The sequence below is a fragment of the Halichoerus grypus genome, chromosome 7, assembly GCF_964656455.1.
Source record: "Halichoerus grypus chromosome 7, mHalGry1.hap1.1, whole genome shotgun sequence".
NCBI lineage: Eukaryota > Metazoa > Chordata > Mammalia > Carnivora > Phocidae > Halichoerus > Halichoerus grypus.
In genome coordinates, this window is record NC_135718.1 from 73,501,832 (window position 1) to 73,516,851 (window position 15,020).

At 44.6% G+C, this 15,020-nt stretch overlaps 1 protein-coding gene across 3 annotated transcripts in view; it reads left to right on the forward strand.

The window, feature by feature from the left end:
* The window catches only part of MTR (5-methyltetrahydrofolate-homocysteine methyltransferase), a 99,513-nt gene that overhangs the window by 49,162 nt on the left and 35,331 nt on the right, over positions 1 to 15,020 (forward strand). For all 3 annotated transcript variants that reach the window (XM_036074092.2, XM_036074093.2, XM_078077752.1), the window contains exons 16-21: positions 3,142 to 3,321; positions 5,275 to 5,391; positions 5,670 to 5,810; positions 11,573 to 11,662; positions 12,922 to 13,074; positions 14,849 to 14,956. In XM_036074092.2, the coding sequence (XP_035929985.1) occupies positions 3,142 to 3,321; positions 5,275 to 5,391; positions 5,670 to 5,810; positions 11,573 to 11,662; positions 12,922 to 13,074; positions 14,849 to 14,956 (789 nt within the window). The remainder of the gene's footprint in view (positions 1 to 3,141; positions 3,322 to 5,274; positions 5,392 to 5,669; positions 5,811 to 11,572; positions 11,663 to 12,921; positions 13,075 to 14,848; positions 14,957 to 15,020) is intronic.

Genomic DNA, 15,020 nt, shown 5'->3' on the forward strand with positions numbered 1-15,020 from the left:
GAGAGTGATATTTTAGCAAAGCCTGACTGTTGGATTTCTTAACTAAATCTTCTACCTACTGATGGCTGTCTAGCTTTCTGAAGCTCAAGAGTAAACTGGGTAACTCATAAAATCATTAAAAGTATTTATTCCTTCTTGACCCCTAGATTTGTGGTATTGTCACTCAGGTTTTCTCATAGCTTGACTGGAGAAGATGGCGCCTCACCAACCCGGGACCCCATCCTGTCTGTATGTTAGAATCACTAGGGGCTCCTAAAAATACTGTTGCTTTAGGTCTCTTCTCAAGATCCTGATCTAACGGGTCTAGGGTGCAGTCCAGGTATTAGCACACGAATAAGAAGCCTCCAGCGATAATGTGCAACCAGAGTTGAGAGCCCTTGCAAATAGAGGAAGGTTCCCATTCCGTTCTTTCCTGGCCCTCTCTTCCGGGTCTCTTGGACCTCTCTTCCAGGTCTCCTGGACCTCTCTTCCAGGTCTGTGAGATCCTCAGGCATGACTGAGACTGACTGATGTGCGTATTTCATAACCCTGGCCGAGGAACACGACAAAGAAAACCTTGGCGAATCTAACGTGATATGACCTGCTCTTGGCAAAGGCCCGTACCCTGAAAGCCTGGTCATTCCGAAATTCTTTTGTTTATCCAGCAGATAGGAGTTGTCTGTTAAGGTGATAGGCACTCTGCTGGGTGCTACAGGAACAATTTGACAAGGCCCCATCCTTCTGGGGCTGATAGTTGGTGATTCTGTTCCGGCCCTATAAAAGGATTCCTGTCCTGGGAAGACCTTCCTCCTTGTTGCGTGTGTGGTGGCTGGACTTCCTGCTCCCCTGTGAGGAGCATACTTAGCCTGCCAGATAAGGCCAGGTGTCCTTTGTGGCTTGGAGAAATGAGCAGGACCTTGATTTCTTGACCTACCAACCAAACTAGGTTCTAAGAAGCTCTAGCTTCTAGCTTCGTAGCCCCAAACCCCTGTACCTTCTTTCTTAGGGAGCTTAGCTGGGCCATGAACCTGGAACCTCCAATTCTCATTTGGCTCGCTGGTAAAGGATGAACCAAAGTCTAAAACTAAAGGCTTCCCTGGGTGACCTGCTCCTGACTCCTTTCTTCTGGGCCCACATTTTGCTCTTAACCTTGTCACTCTCACTGAAGGAGTAAGTAAGTTGTTGAAGAAATTCAGTTAAGGAAGATGAGAGCTTGCCACCTTCCCTAAAGCCTGGAGCAGTGAGGCCACAGAGCCCACTCCTGTCTCCCTCTCCCAGGGCCCCTTGGTCTGCTTCGTCATGGGGGCCTTGAGGCAGCCAGAGGTGAAATCTAACCCCACCAGCTGCAGGAAGCAGGGAGACATTCGAGACTGAAGGGAATAGTTGAATGGATACCAAAGTAGGTAAGCTATTGAAAGCCTAGATGTAAGCGCGAGCTCTTTGTGTAATTAGACTACCATGTCTTTCTCTGGAAGGTGGGGCCTCCCTGAATACCCCGGAGCTACAACAGTGTCCCCACCCTCATCTGTGTGCTTGCCTGGAGAGCCCTCTCCAGAGGTCAGAATGTGTGTGATCAGGACCTGAGTCTTCACCATGCTTAGTGTCCGCATCTAGCCAAGGGCGCCCTGCCTCAATGTAGGCAGCTTGGAGACTCAACATGCGGTTCATTGGTGTTGGCCACTTTCCAGGAGCATTTTGCACATCTCTTCAGAATTGTATGTGACTTAGTATTTTGGAACCACTCTAGTGCTAGCAAGTGTTCAGCTTTTCTTCAGAGCGGATTTGATAAATTTTTTTTAAGATTATTTATTTATTTATTTGAGAGAGAGCAGAGCAAGGGAGAACAGGGGGAGGGGGGACGGGCAGGGGTAAAGGGAGAGGGAGAAGCAGACCCCCCACAAAGCAGGGAGCCCAATGCAGGATTCGATCCCAGGACCCTGGGATCATGATCTGAGCCAAAGGCAGACATTTAACCAACTGAGCCACCCAGGCACCCCAGACTTGATTTTTTTATATAAGAAATCACTCAGAATGTACTTTGTGGCATAAGCTCTGTGTTGAGGTTGTAAATTAGATGGGAAGAGAGTCTCCATGACAAAGTTTGGAAAGGCTTTGAGTAAAAGCAGCATACATTCATTCAGTGAACAGTATTGAGTACATACTCTGGGCAGGCACTGCTGTAGACTTGGGGGGTATAGCAAGATTGGCATTCTGGCTCAACAAGTTAATAATAAATAATAAAACAGATAAAGAAGTTGCCAAATAAATACAAGTTCTAGAAAGAGGTACCATAAAGAAGACAAAGGAAGCAGGCAAGATGGCGGAGGGGCTGGTTTGGAGCCGGTGAGTGAGGAAGGCCTTACTGGGAAGAGACTCGAGTGACGTGAGGCACACGGCCACGTCCTGGTGTGTCCTGAGCAGTGGCATCGATAAATGGAAAGGCCCTAAGGTAGGAGGAGCTGGGCAGGTTTCAGGACTGTCAGAGGAACTGAGGGGAGAGTAGAGTAGAGGAGGGGCAGTTGGTAGGAAATCAAACCAGAGATGTGGGCCCTGATTCTGAGGATGAGGGGAAGTGACTGGGAGTTCGAGTCTTTGCTGGAGTCACTCCTTTGCCTTCCAATGTCATTATTTTGAAGAGCAATACTAATTTATATTGATGGCTTAAGGCCCACATTAATTAGCCAGTGTTTGGGGGGTTGGGAAGAAGCTGGGGACATATCCTTGAATCTTTGTGGAATGTCAGAGCAGGAAGATCTCAGAAGCTTGTGGTAGTGTTGCCTGGATGATGCATTAAGGTACTGCGGGCAGTTCGGGACAGGAGGGATGCTTATTTTTTCATTGTTCCTTAGGAGCATTTGAATCTTTATCGCATGTGTGTATTTTGTATGAAGCCTGTTTATTAATCTACCATCTGTGTGTGTGTAAGATGTGATTTTCACAGAAGCAGCGTAGCTGTTGTACGGATGAAAACACAAAGTGACTTTAAACCATCTCCTCCTCTGAGATAATTTGATAAATGCTGAGAGGCTGCTTGGCATTTGGATTTCTATGAAATCCAAGCATTGATAGTTAAGTGCCTTTGAAAAGTAAAATGTGCTTCTGTTTTCATAGATAACACTTCATTTTTCTATTTTAAATTACATCTTTTGCTCCTTTCCCCAGGCGACAGAAACAGACACCAAAATCAGAGTGTGCATGCGGGCCTACCATCTACTTGTGAAAAAACTGGGCTTTAATCCAAATGACATCATCTTTGACCCTAACATCCTCACCATTGGTACCGGGATGGAAGAGCACAACTTGTATGCTGTTAATTTTATCCAGGCAACAAAAATCATTAAAGTAAGTATGGGTATTTTCTCTCTTCTACTCAGGACATCACTCAAATTTATGTCATGGCTCCAGTGAATAGTTTGAGCTAACATATCTGTTTATTGGCTGGGAATGTTGACGGTTTACTCTTAGGTAGTAAATTGGTTTTCTGAAACTTAGGGCCCTTTATTATTTTTCTTTGATGTGATGTTTTATGCTATGAAGTAGAATGTACATACTGGAGAAAATATATAAAAAATACAGGGTATAATAAATAATTAGGAAGCACATAATAGCTTTTACTTAGGTCATGAAACAGACCATGCCTAGCGCCCCTGTGACTCTCCCTTTCAGATTACACCCTCAACTTTTGAATTTTGTGATGCAGCCGTCATCCTGTTTTATGATACCACTTTGTTACTTTTCTTTATCATTTTATCGCTTATGTACAGTCTGAATTATCAATGGATTTTGTGTTTGCAGATTCACCTACTTGCTAAAGTTTATTTGTGACCCCAAAATCAATTCTCTTGGTGCTTTTGCAGTCATTCTGCAGAGAGGTGAACAATTCAAGTGGCCCAACCCACGTGTTCCCAGATGAGGTCCACAAACTCTGCTACTTGTTTCAGCTCTCATTCTGTAAACAAGTGTCCAATGCATGGTCTACGTAGTGCCATGTTTTTCACCATTTTGACCTTTCTCATGGTAATTTATTTCTCTGTCTAAATGGCCCCCAAGTATAGTGCTAAAGTGCTTTCTAATGTTCCTGGTTGCAGGAAGGCCGTGACAAGCCTTACGGAGAAAATGCTTGTGTTTAGATAAGCTTTGTTTAGACGTGAGTCGTTGAGAGCCAGTTGGCCACGAGCTCAGTGTTAGTGAATCAATAGTATTCATTAAACAAGATGTTTTTACACAGAAACACACATAAAACAGGTTTTTGTATTGATGAGTAGATGAAAATTGTGTGACCAGGGGTTCACGGAAGCATAACTCTACTTTTCCCCCGAGGAGCAGTGGTTCTCAATATTCCCGAATTCGTTGTTCACAGTGACTTTATACAACATAACTCCCGCAAATACCGAGAATCGGCTGTATAAACAATGCAGTTTAGTTTGGCCAATTTTTGAGCTTCATATAAATAGAGTCTTAAGATTCTTAGGCCTTTTTGGCTTACCCAAACTTACTTAAAAAAATTCATCTATGTTGTTGTAGCTTGGACTTTGTTCATTTTCATGAAGGTATAACATTTCATCGTGTAACTATTCCACAATTAACTGTTCTAGTGTTGATAGACATTTGGTTTGTTTCCCATTTTGGACAGTATGAGCAATGCTGCCGTGATCATTCTTGTATGTGTAACTTGAGTGCACATGTGTTTTTCTATAGCGTATACCCCAGAAGTGGGATGGTCGGGTCACAGCAGTAGGTACGGCGAGCTGTCTCCCTAAACACTCGAGCTGGTTTGCACTTTAGCTGACAGGGAGTAAGAGTTCCTGTTGTTCCCACATGCGTGCTGATGCTGGACATGGTCCTAAGGTGTGCTGGGAATCTCAGTTTCATTCTGTCCTGTTAGAATTAGTCAAGTTTATGGTGAATTAGGGAGTTGGTTCATTCAGGCTCCAGAAGCCTTTGAGTGAATGACAAAGTACTCTCTGTGTCTGTTACCGATTCAGGAAATATTTTATGGCACACTCACCAGGTACCGCGGCCTCATCAGGCCCACTGAGGAGACCTACAGAGATAAGGCAGAATTTTTTATTTTCTCTCAGGGATATTAGAGTCTAGTAGGAGAAACTCTATGAGGCAGTGCTTCCGCGATGCCATAATATGGCAAGTTTTGGTCTCTGTCTGACTACAAGAAGCTCTGAATTATGTCGAACTTCATGTTTTTTACTTTCCACTCTTACATATAAAGCTTGAGGGCTGTGATTCCTGCTTTTGGCAAAATAGGGAAATCTTTTCACATTTTAAAATTTTTGCCAGGAAACCCTACCTGGAGCCCGAGTAAGTGGAGGTCTTTCCAACTTGTCCTTCTCCTTCCGCGGAATGGAAGCCATTCGAGAAGCAATGCATGGGGTTTTCCTTTACCACGCAATCAAGGTATGGTAGAACACCTGTTTGCCCTTTGAAAGCAACTTAGGGCAGGGGTTTGTCCCCTTTGGCCCACAGACTGGCTCTGGCCTGCTTCCAGTCTCTGTGAATAACGTCCTGTTCGTGCTATATATGTTGTCCATGGCAGCTTTTCTGGGACGGTTGCAGAGCTGAGTAGCTGTGACAGAGACTGTGACCTCAAAATATTTTCTACAGAAAATGTTTGCTGACCCCTGATGTAGAGTATTCCCTGGAAATCCTCATTTTTTTCTTTTTCTTGCCCTTAGTTTGGTATGGACATGGGGATAGTGAATGCGGGAAGCCTCCCCGTATATGATGATATCCACAAGGAGCTTCTCCAGCTCTGTGAAGATCTCATCTGGAATAAAGACCCTGAAGCCACTGAGAAGCTCCTGCGCTATGCTCAGGTAGAGAGAAAAGTGTTCTGACGAGGGCTTTTCCTGCCTTCGAACTTGTCACCCACTTACAGTTATTTGACATCTGTTGTAGACCAGGAGCAGGCATCTAATCATGTCTTTGGGTCACTGAAGATTTCTACAGAGAGTCCCAGAGAAGCCATTTTAGTTAAGGGTCTAGGTTTCTTTAAATCTGTTTTAAATTGTAAAACTAATTTTGTCCCATACTGAAGTAACACATAGTTATTCTAGAAAATTTATAAAATATAGACAAGCAAAAGAAGGAAATAAAAATCACTCAGAACCCTGTCACCCAAAGTTAACCACTGTTGAGATGTTATGACCTTCCAGTCATGGTTTTGGTTTATTTTCGAAATGATTATGTCCTCACAGCTGTGTACACACACACACATACATACATGCACACTCACACACACGCACACACACACACACACAGTTTTACAAAAACAGACCTCTATTCTAGATGCTTTTTGGTAACCTATTTGTTTAGCAGTATATTGGGAACATCTTTCCATTTTACAAGATATTTTTCCACCTCATAATTTAAATTCGCTGTTTTGGCTTTTCTTGTGTGGCTGTGTTATTACTTGGTACTCATTGCAATGTGTTTACATTTGTTTATATCAGGATCTGGTCCATTTGTGGGAAGGTTCCGCAGTTTGAGGCTTGGGGTCTATACACATTTGATCTAAAGACATGAGAATATGATAATTAATCCAAAAATCGGTTTCTTGTTTCCCTCTTATTGTGTGCCAGGCAGTCGTAGGTACATTAAGCATCTATCATAGGTGCTGCTTCCTGGAATCCTGTTTAAGGAGAGATGACATCTTTACCTCAAAAAAAACTTTTTAATTTATTTCAGAAAGCAATGGCAAGGAAGACATTTTTCTCACAAAGTACGTGGGGAAAGTGGTAGAACGCTTTCATGGATGCTGTCCCGTTTGTTAATGTTTTCCGTGTTAAAATCTGAATATAACTCTGGCAGCAATGTTTACTTTTCCTCTTCCATTGCAGAGTGAGTACTAGAGTGTTCTGGAAGAAGGCTAGGATGGTTTAGGATTAACTGCATCCTTGATTTGTCAGCTTTATGGGTGGCAAGATTTAAATTTCTGAAATTGCCGTAGGCTCAGCAAAGCTGATGGAGATCAGACTGTGCCGGTGAGCACAGGACCCTCCTCCCAGTTCCTTAAAAACTTTGTTGATTTCTCTTGTGGACCCAGGACAGAATGTCTCAGGTCTTGATTATTGCAAATATAATCATGTTCTGCTTCTCAGCTCATTGCATAAGAAACAGTCTCTAGATTTTCCCCCCCATCTTTCCAGGGCTGTTTCTGCTCATCTAGACAAAGTACTTAGCCCCTGAGTGTGGAACACTACCCTGTTTTCTTCTTCACCTGTCTTCCACCCAGTGGAATAATAACTGAGACAGTGTTCTGTTGAAGGCCAAAAGGGCATCGCGGGTTCTATAAACATGAAGTTGCACTAAAGAGTTCTTAACCCACTCAAGGATGCGCTATTTCAATTTTTCCTCCACTCTGTCACGTAGGAAAGATCGGGCTCCTTCATTGAAAGACTATTCTCATTTAAGGTGTTGTTGACTTTGTATTTTATGTCAGTCATTCTTTTGGCTCTGTTTACTGTTAGCATTTGTTTACAAGTTTTTCTTTCTGCACGTTGTGCTGAGCTGTCAAGAGGTTTTGCCTCTGGGGCACGGCCAAACTGAGGGAAATCTTAATAGCAATTGCAAGAGTTTAATAATCCATCATATAAGAAATTTCCTCCCTCTTAATGTAACCACAAGGACTTATTACAAGCCATTGACCCCTCTGTCAAGTAGGCTGTCTACATTCAAGGTGACTTCTCTTACCATTAAGGGAATTAATAACCAAAACAGGTATACTTCATAAGTCCCAGGAGTTGCCAGCTCTGTAGCATTTCTCAGGATATACTGAGTGCAAATGGAGCATAAAAAGCAGTGAAATTAAGAGGCAAATAAGGGGCAAGGATCTTTTTTTTCTTTGCAAGAGAATGATTATCTCTTTTTGTTATTAAATGATGAAGTCTGTACCCAAGTTCCTGTGTGATATGTTATTGAAAAGGTGGAGGGGCGCCTGGGTGGCTCAGTTGGTTAAGCATCTGCCTTCGGCTCAGCTCATAATCTTGGGTCCTGGGATCGAGCCCCTCGTCGGGCTCCCTGCTCAGCGGAGAGTCTGCTTCTCCCTCTCCCTCTGCCCCTCTGCTTGCTTGTTCTCTCTCTTTCTCTCTCTCTCAAATAAAATCTTAAAAGGTGGAAAGAGTCTTTTTTCTGATCTTGCTAAGCTCTCTAATCCCACTTCGGGGGAGTTAATGGGTTTATTGAAAAATAATTACTTAAATTTGGCACAGGCTGACCTGTGGTAAGTAAATTATTTTTGGTAATGAAAAGTTCCAGGTATCATGGTACCATATGATTTCCATGGAGTTTCTTTCTTTCCTTTTTTTCCCATGGAGTTTCTTTATTAAGCGGTACCCTAATAGAGGTCATGACCCCTTTGGCCTGGAAGGATCTCTGCTCTGAATACAGTGGCTCCTGAATGACCTTGGGTTGTGAGAATATTTTTGATGCTTTTCTGGGAAAAAAGTTATTGGATCCTTGGTCTGGCCTTCATCTTCCTCATTGCCACTGGAGGTCATGTTCTTCTTTGTCTTCCTCTCAAGCAGTTTACTCCCCTTGATGCCTGTCCAGCTTTTTTGTTTGTCAGAAACAAAGCACAGATCCCATGGGGAGCCTCTGACTCGGGATCTACTCTAGAGTAGTAGTGACAGAGACACGGACAGCCAGATGGACATGACCGTTGGTCGGTTTGCTCGGTAATCTCGTGTTTGATGAGCATCCACAGCGTGGCAGGTGTGTGGTCCCACCTGTGCGGATTTTGCACTTAGATTGTGGAGAGGGTTCTCTCGAATAACGAGTTGGAAAGCAAGGTGGGCTCAGCATGCCATGTTGTACTCCTGAAATAGCAGCTTTCAAATGTGCCCTTTGTTTTAAGTTTTGATTTTCTGAAGCACAGTCATCAGGTGGGGTAGTTTTCATTCATTGCAGCCTCCGACACTCGGGTGAAATCTTCGTTGGCCTTCCCCGGATCGTCAGTAGCCACTGTTCATCGTCACATAGGTCCTGACCGCTCCCCGCCCCATGGCGCTGCGCACCGTGGGATCTTTCTGTGAACACGCCAGGTCCTTTCTCCAAGAGTGTTAGGAACCCTGTCCTGTTTTCACTCCTCAGACTCTGTCCCACCCGCAGGAATGGCCTGATGCCATGGCTAACAGAGCAAATGGTGCGTCACACGTATCAAGTGAGAGGATTGTGAGCTTCAGAAGGACTTCCTCTTCTCTTCTCTTTTTGGTTTTCTTTGGCAGTGCCACACAACTCTGGTTTGAGTTTTTCTCCTTCTTTATGGCCGAATAGTATTACCTTGTATGTGTCTATGCCACATTTTCTGTGTCTGTTCATCCACCCATGCACATTTAGGTTGCTTCTGTGCCTGGCTACTGGCAATAATGCTGCCAGTCATTCTTTTGGAGTCACCATCTTTAGTTTTTCCGGTAGGGGAGGAAGCCCTTGTGCCATCAGTCTTGCCGTTAGCACCCCAGCCCTGCGGTTCTGGGGGCTCTCCCTGGGTCCTTCCTTCCCTCTCTTCTAACGTGTTGTCCGTTACATAATGTCTTTATGCTTGTCTTCTTTCCTTCCTGTCACCACCGCTGTGGTCCAGGCCTTGATCACGGACTTTTAAAATCTCTTCCCCCTTCTGAGGTGCTTTTAAAAATACTGCTTTGCTGTTCTGCAGCTTCAGAATTTTTTTTTTAAAGATTTTATTTATTTATTTGACAGAGGGAGAGACAGCAAGAAAGGGAACACAAGCAGAGGGAGTGGGAGAGGGAGAAGCAGGCTTCCCACAGAGCAGGGAGCCCAATGCGGGGCTCAATCCCAGGACCCTTGGATCATGACCTGAGCTAAAGGCAGACGCCCAACGACTGAGCCACCCAGGCACCCCAGCAGCTTCAGAACTTTGAATTTGGTCCTGCTCTCACCACCTCCCCCCGCCCCAACTGCCTGGAAGGTTAAATCCAAACTCGATAGCATGGATTTCTGGTGCTCTGTGACTTGTCCTCTACTATCCTGCATAAACGTGGCTCCAGAAAATCTGGTTTTGTTCAGCATTAAATCACTCAGCTAATATTTACTGAGCTCTTGTTCTGTGCTGTGCACTTCACTGAGCATAGAGGATCTAACCAGTAAGAGAGATGGGCCCCTCCAGGGCCTACGGTTGAGTGAGGTGTACGAAAATGCGAGAGGCAGTTGTAACCCAGTCGGGTTGGTGCTGGGATAGGGCAAGTGCAGGAAGCTGTGAGAACGCACAGGAGGGCCCCTGATCCCAAAGGTAGAGGTGGTCCGGGCAGGCTTCCCAGGAGGCGCGGGTCAGGGCAGACATGAAAGCTAAATGGGACTTAGCCAGGCTGGGCTCTGGCGTTGGAGTGCAGGGCTGGTGGTCCCTGCCAGGGCGGGGAATTTGCGTCTAGCCGGGGACCGGCATGAGGGTAGGTGCTGAATAAATGTGTGTCACGCGAATGAATGTGGAGGCCCAGAGGTGAAAGAGATGACAGAGAGTGTGAGGAACTGAAATGTTTGGGGTAGCTGAGCTTGCTGGGCATGGCAGAAGATGAAGCAATCGGAGAAAGCCAGGTGGGGGCATTGCATGGCACAGAGAGCAGCCTTGAAAAGGAGTGCTTGGCATGGAAGCTACTCTATCCTGGGAGGAATGGGACACTTATGATGACTTTTGTCACATGGGGTGGTTTGATGAGATTTGCAGTTTGGGAAGGCCCCTCTGGTTACAGTGCAGAAGATACACTGTAGACTGGGGGGATTCTGGGCTGCAGAGACCAGCTAGTGGCTTGGACCATGAAAATGTGGAAACGGGGCAGGGAGGAGTTTAGAGGAGGTGTAGTCATTAGGACTCGGTGAGTGACTGAACGAGAGGAATGAATATTAAAGACTGTTCCGTAGATTTTTGGTTGGGGCGAGTGATGCCACCAGTTGATGTGGAGAAAACAGATAATAAGGTCATGCAGTTCACCTGATGGGCCATGATCGTGCCACTTTTTGTCCCTTTGCTGAATCCATCCATTTCTTCGAGGTCTCTCTCCACCCTGGTTTGTGATGATGACTCGTTGCTCAAAGTTCCCGGTCTAGTTTGTATCACGCAGTTGTCTGTATTATCTGCTCATTCAGACCCCGGCACATGCTTTCTCTGGTGGCTTGCCCTCTCTGCCTCCCCTAGGATGTGGCCAAGGCCTGGAGGGCGTAGGCCGTGTCCTGTGGCTCTTGGCATGCCCACCTCCTGGATGCTGACTCCACCCATCAGCTCTCTGCACATATTTGTGGGTAATGATGCTCCTTGTGGAGGGCTCTGGAGGCCCCTCACATGTGGGGAAGAGCTTCTCTTACTGCCCTGGAAATCCTGCGTTTGAAATTGTTACCTTGTAGGAAAGGAAGAATGGGGGCCTCACTGTGTCCTTCTGCTACAGGATTCAAATCCTGAAAGACCTCTCCTTATCTCTCCTTCCTGCAAACATTTATTGAGACCTTAATTCATGCTGGATACTCAGCTAAGCGCTGGTAGTATATGAGAAGAATGAGGCACAGTTTTTTGCTCCTACGTAGTTCAAGGAGGGCCTGTTATACTCATCTGTCTGTCCTAATTTCAACTCAGACTCATGGCAAAGGAGGGAAGAAAGTCATCCAGACTGATGAGTGGAGGAATGGCCCCATCGAAGAACGCCTGGAGTACGCCCTCGTGAAGGTGAGTTGTAGGAGCCTGGAGTGAGCGTGAACCGGACGGCTGGAGGGGAGAGTCCCTACACCAGCCCCGAGGGAGTGTGCCCCCCCCACCAACCACCTCCAGGACCGTTGGCTCAGTCTGGAGATATTTTTGGTTGTCACAGGAGGGGGTGGGAGGTGTTCCTCGCATCCAGTGGCCAGGGATGCTGTGGACATCCCATAGTGCACAGGATAGGCTCCACATGACAGTCGTTCAGCCCAGAATGTCCGTGGTGCCAAGGTTGAGAAACACTCTCCTAGACCAGATTGCTGTCTTTTGATCAACAGGCAAGTCTGGGCTCTTCTGCTGATAATTGGAATTTTTTTTTAAGATTTTATTTATTTATTTGTCAGAGTGAGAGAGAGCGAGCCCAATGAGGGGGAGTGGCAGAGGGAGAGGGAGAAGCAGACTCCCTGCTGAACAGGGAGGCTGATGCGGGACTCGATCCCAGGACTCTGGGATCATGACCTGAGCCAAAGGCAGACACTTAGCCGACTAAGCCACATAGGCATCCTGGTAATTGGAATTTTAGACAACATAATCTCTTGGCTTCATTGTCCTCATTGTGGTCTGGAGAATTTCAGGGTTTTTTTTGGCTCTCAAATTTAACTTTTAACTTCTTGAAGCTTTTGAGATTCGCATATTTGAAGTTGTGCAATCAGTCAGCCACATCCAAGGGACCTCAAACTGTGGACACGGAGGATTAGGGCTTGATCAGTGATGGCTGGAGAAGCCCGCGGAAGCTTCATGGATTTGAACTTCACCTCAGGGTCCTGCCCATTGTCATTCCTCCCCCAGCCCCAGAGCTTCATAGGGACAAAACATGCTGATTTCACAGGAGATCTTTAGTAATGGATACTCTGCTGAACCACTAGGATGCAAAGTGTATTTTATGATGAATTTGAACTTTACTTACTAGTATTTCTTCTCTCACTAGGAACTCACTTTTACTGAGTACTTACATTGTGTCAGTCCAGTCAGCTAAGCACTTTACATAGGGTATTTCATTTAATCCTCAAAATAACCGCCTGAGGCAGGTACTATATGACAATTTAATTTAGGAAACTGAGACTTGGTAAATTGCTAAGATTAGTGATAGGAGTCAGGATTTGAACCCATGCAATCTGATTCCAAAACCTGAACTCTTAAGCATTTCCATGATTCATTCTTTATTGGGTATTTGGACTTAAGCCAATTTTTAATGTGATTTTTTTCCCTAACTTTTTTTTTTTTTTTAATAGGGTATTGAAAAATATATTATTGAGGACACTGAGGAAGCCAGGTTAAACCAGGAAAAATATCCCCGGCCTCTGAATATAATCGAAGGGCCTCTGATGAACGGCATGAAAGTTGTCGGTGACCTTTTTGGAGCTGGAAAAATGTTTCTACCTCAGGTTGGCAAAAGATGGGGAAAGCGGAGGGGGGCTAGTTTTTACAACCGGAAGAAAAAGACTTTGTCTTTTAATAAATAGTAAGTTCGGGTATATTTCTCAGGTTTTGGTTTTGATAAGAGCTTGTGGACATTTGAGATCGGGTCATTCTTTCTCTAAATGTGTTCAAGAGTAGTGTCTGGAAGGTCCATCTTTAGGGTGAGGTGCAGGTTAGAGGTCAATGGAAACTGTTAGCATTCTGATCTCCATGTTTGGATCTGTGTCCCATCTCTTACTCCCAACACCCATCTGCTCTTCCCCCAAGTTACAATAAAACCCATGATGAATGTAAAGTTCATAGCATTCGCGTTTGATTTGCCAGCAAGTATTCATCTTTAAGGATGTGTATTTTGAACAAATCGTTCCCATTTAAAATAGTGATATACATTATGTTGTAACTTTCGAGAAAGCCAGAACTCTCATTTTGATTTATAGAAGCTGTTGACCATATCAGTGAACAAACTTGTGTTGAGCCATCACGGTTAGGGCTGCGAGGCATTACACAAAACTTAAAGGCCCTGTTTTTGTTTCTGTTTTTTTTATTACTCATTCTGTATTCAATTCATTGCCCATTTCCTTTATAACATTTACCCCCTTTTTTAAACAGCTTTATTGTTTTATAATTAACATACAACGAAGTGCACATATTTAGAGGATGCAGTTTGATGAGTTTTAACACATGCACCAGTGAAACTCTCGCCAACTTGAGCTAAGGAACGTTTCGTTGTCCTGTCCTCTTAATCTCCTCCAACCTGTGACAGTTCCTCGGTCTTGGTTCTTCATGGTGCTCACTTATTTTTCACTTAGCATTTTTGAGTAAACATTAGACATTTTGCAATGTAGTTTGAAAAATGTCTTGTATCCCTCCCCCAACTTCTTCCACTCATGTTAGCGTTTTTACTTGACCCTCGCGCAGTTAGCAGAACCCAGAAATTAACATCAACGTAATGCTGTTAAAGAAGGACCTCATTCAGATTTTACCAGTTTTTCCACTACTGTTTTCTTTTTATTCCAAGATCCCACACTGCTTTTTTATCCTACCTTCCTCAGTACAGTACAGTTATTATGTAGACTGTTCCTCAGTTTGAGTTTGTCTGATGTTTGCTCATTCTTCGGCAAGAATAAGAGCGTTGCTGTGCCCCTCACAGTGGATCTTATCAGGAATTCCAGAATGTTGCTGGGTCTCATTAATGGTTATAAGAACTCTGCTCATTTGGTTAATGGTGTCTGCTAGGTTTCCTGCACTGTGAATTTACTTGTAGGGAGAAACTTGGAGACTGAACAAATATCCTGTTTCCCATCATACTTCCACCCATGAATTTTAGGATACATTGATGAATTTTGTAAAAGGCCGTGTTCTTGCTTAAGCATGAGCCTTAATTATAAGTGAATTGTAATGCTGGGGATCGAGAAGAGAAGGCTGAGAAAGGGCTCATGCTGGAAAAGGATGCCTAGAACCTGGAGAAGTGATAGACAGCCTTCTAGGCTGAGGAAAAAATACCGTGCAGAAGTTTGGAAGACAGAAATCACAGCATGCGGGTCCTAGCCTTGTTTTCCTTCTGCTATGCCTTGTTCATCGTTTTTCCCCACAAGGAACTTGTTCCTTATCCTGTCTGCTGTCAAAAGTGGACTCCAGTGGTCAAAGCTTGCATTCTTGATTTAGGCTGAAATTCACAAGTGGCCATCAGCAACCATTCAGGATCAGGTAAAGACGCCTGACTCCATGTGTTTTTCCTAGGTTATAAAGTCAGCTCGAGTCATGAAGAAGGCTGTTGGCCACCTTATTCCCTTCATGGAAAAAGAAAGAGAAGAAAATAAAATGCATGCTGGCATAGAAGAAGAAGAGGCAAGTCATTTTGTCCAGGCCACTGAGCCCTGTGAGCAATTGGCCTCAAAGACTTACTGGGGTG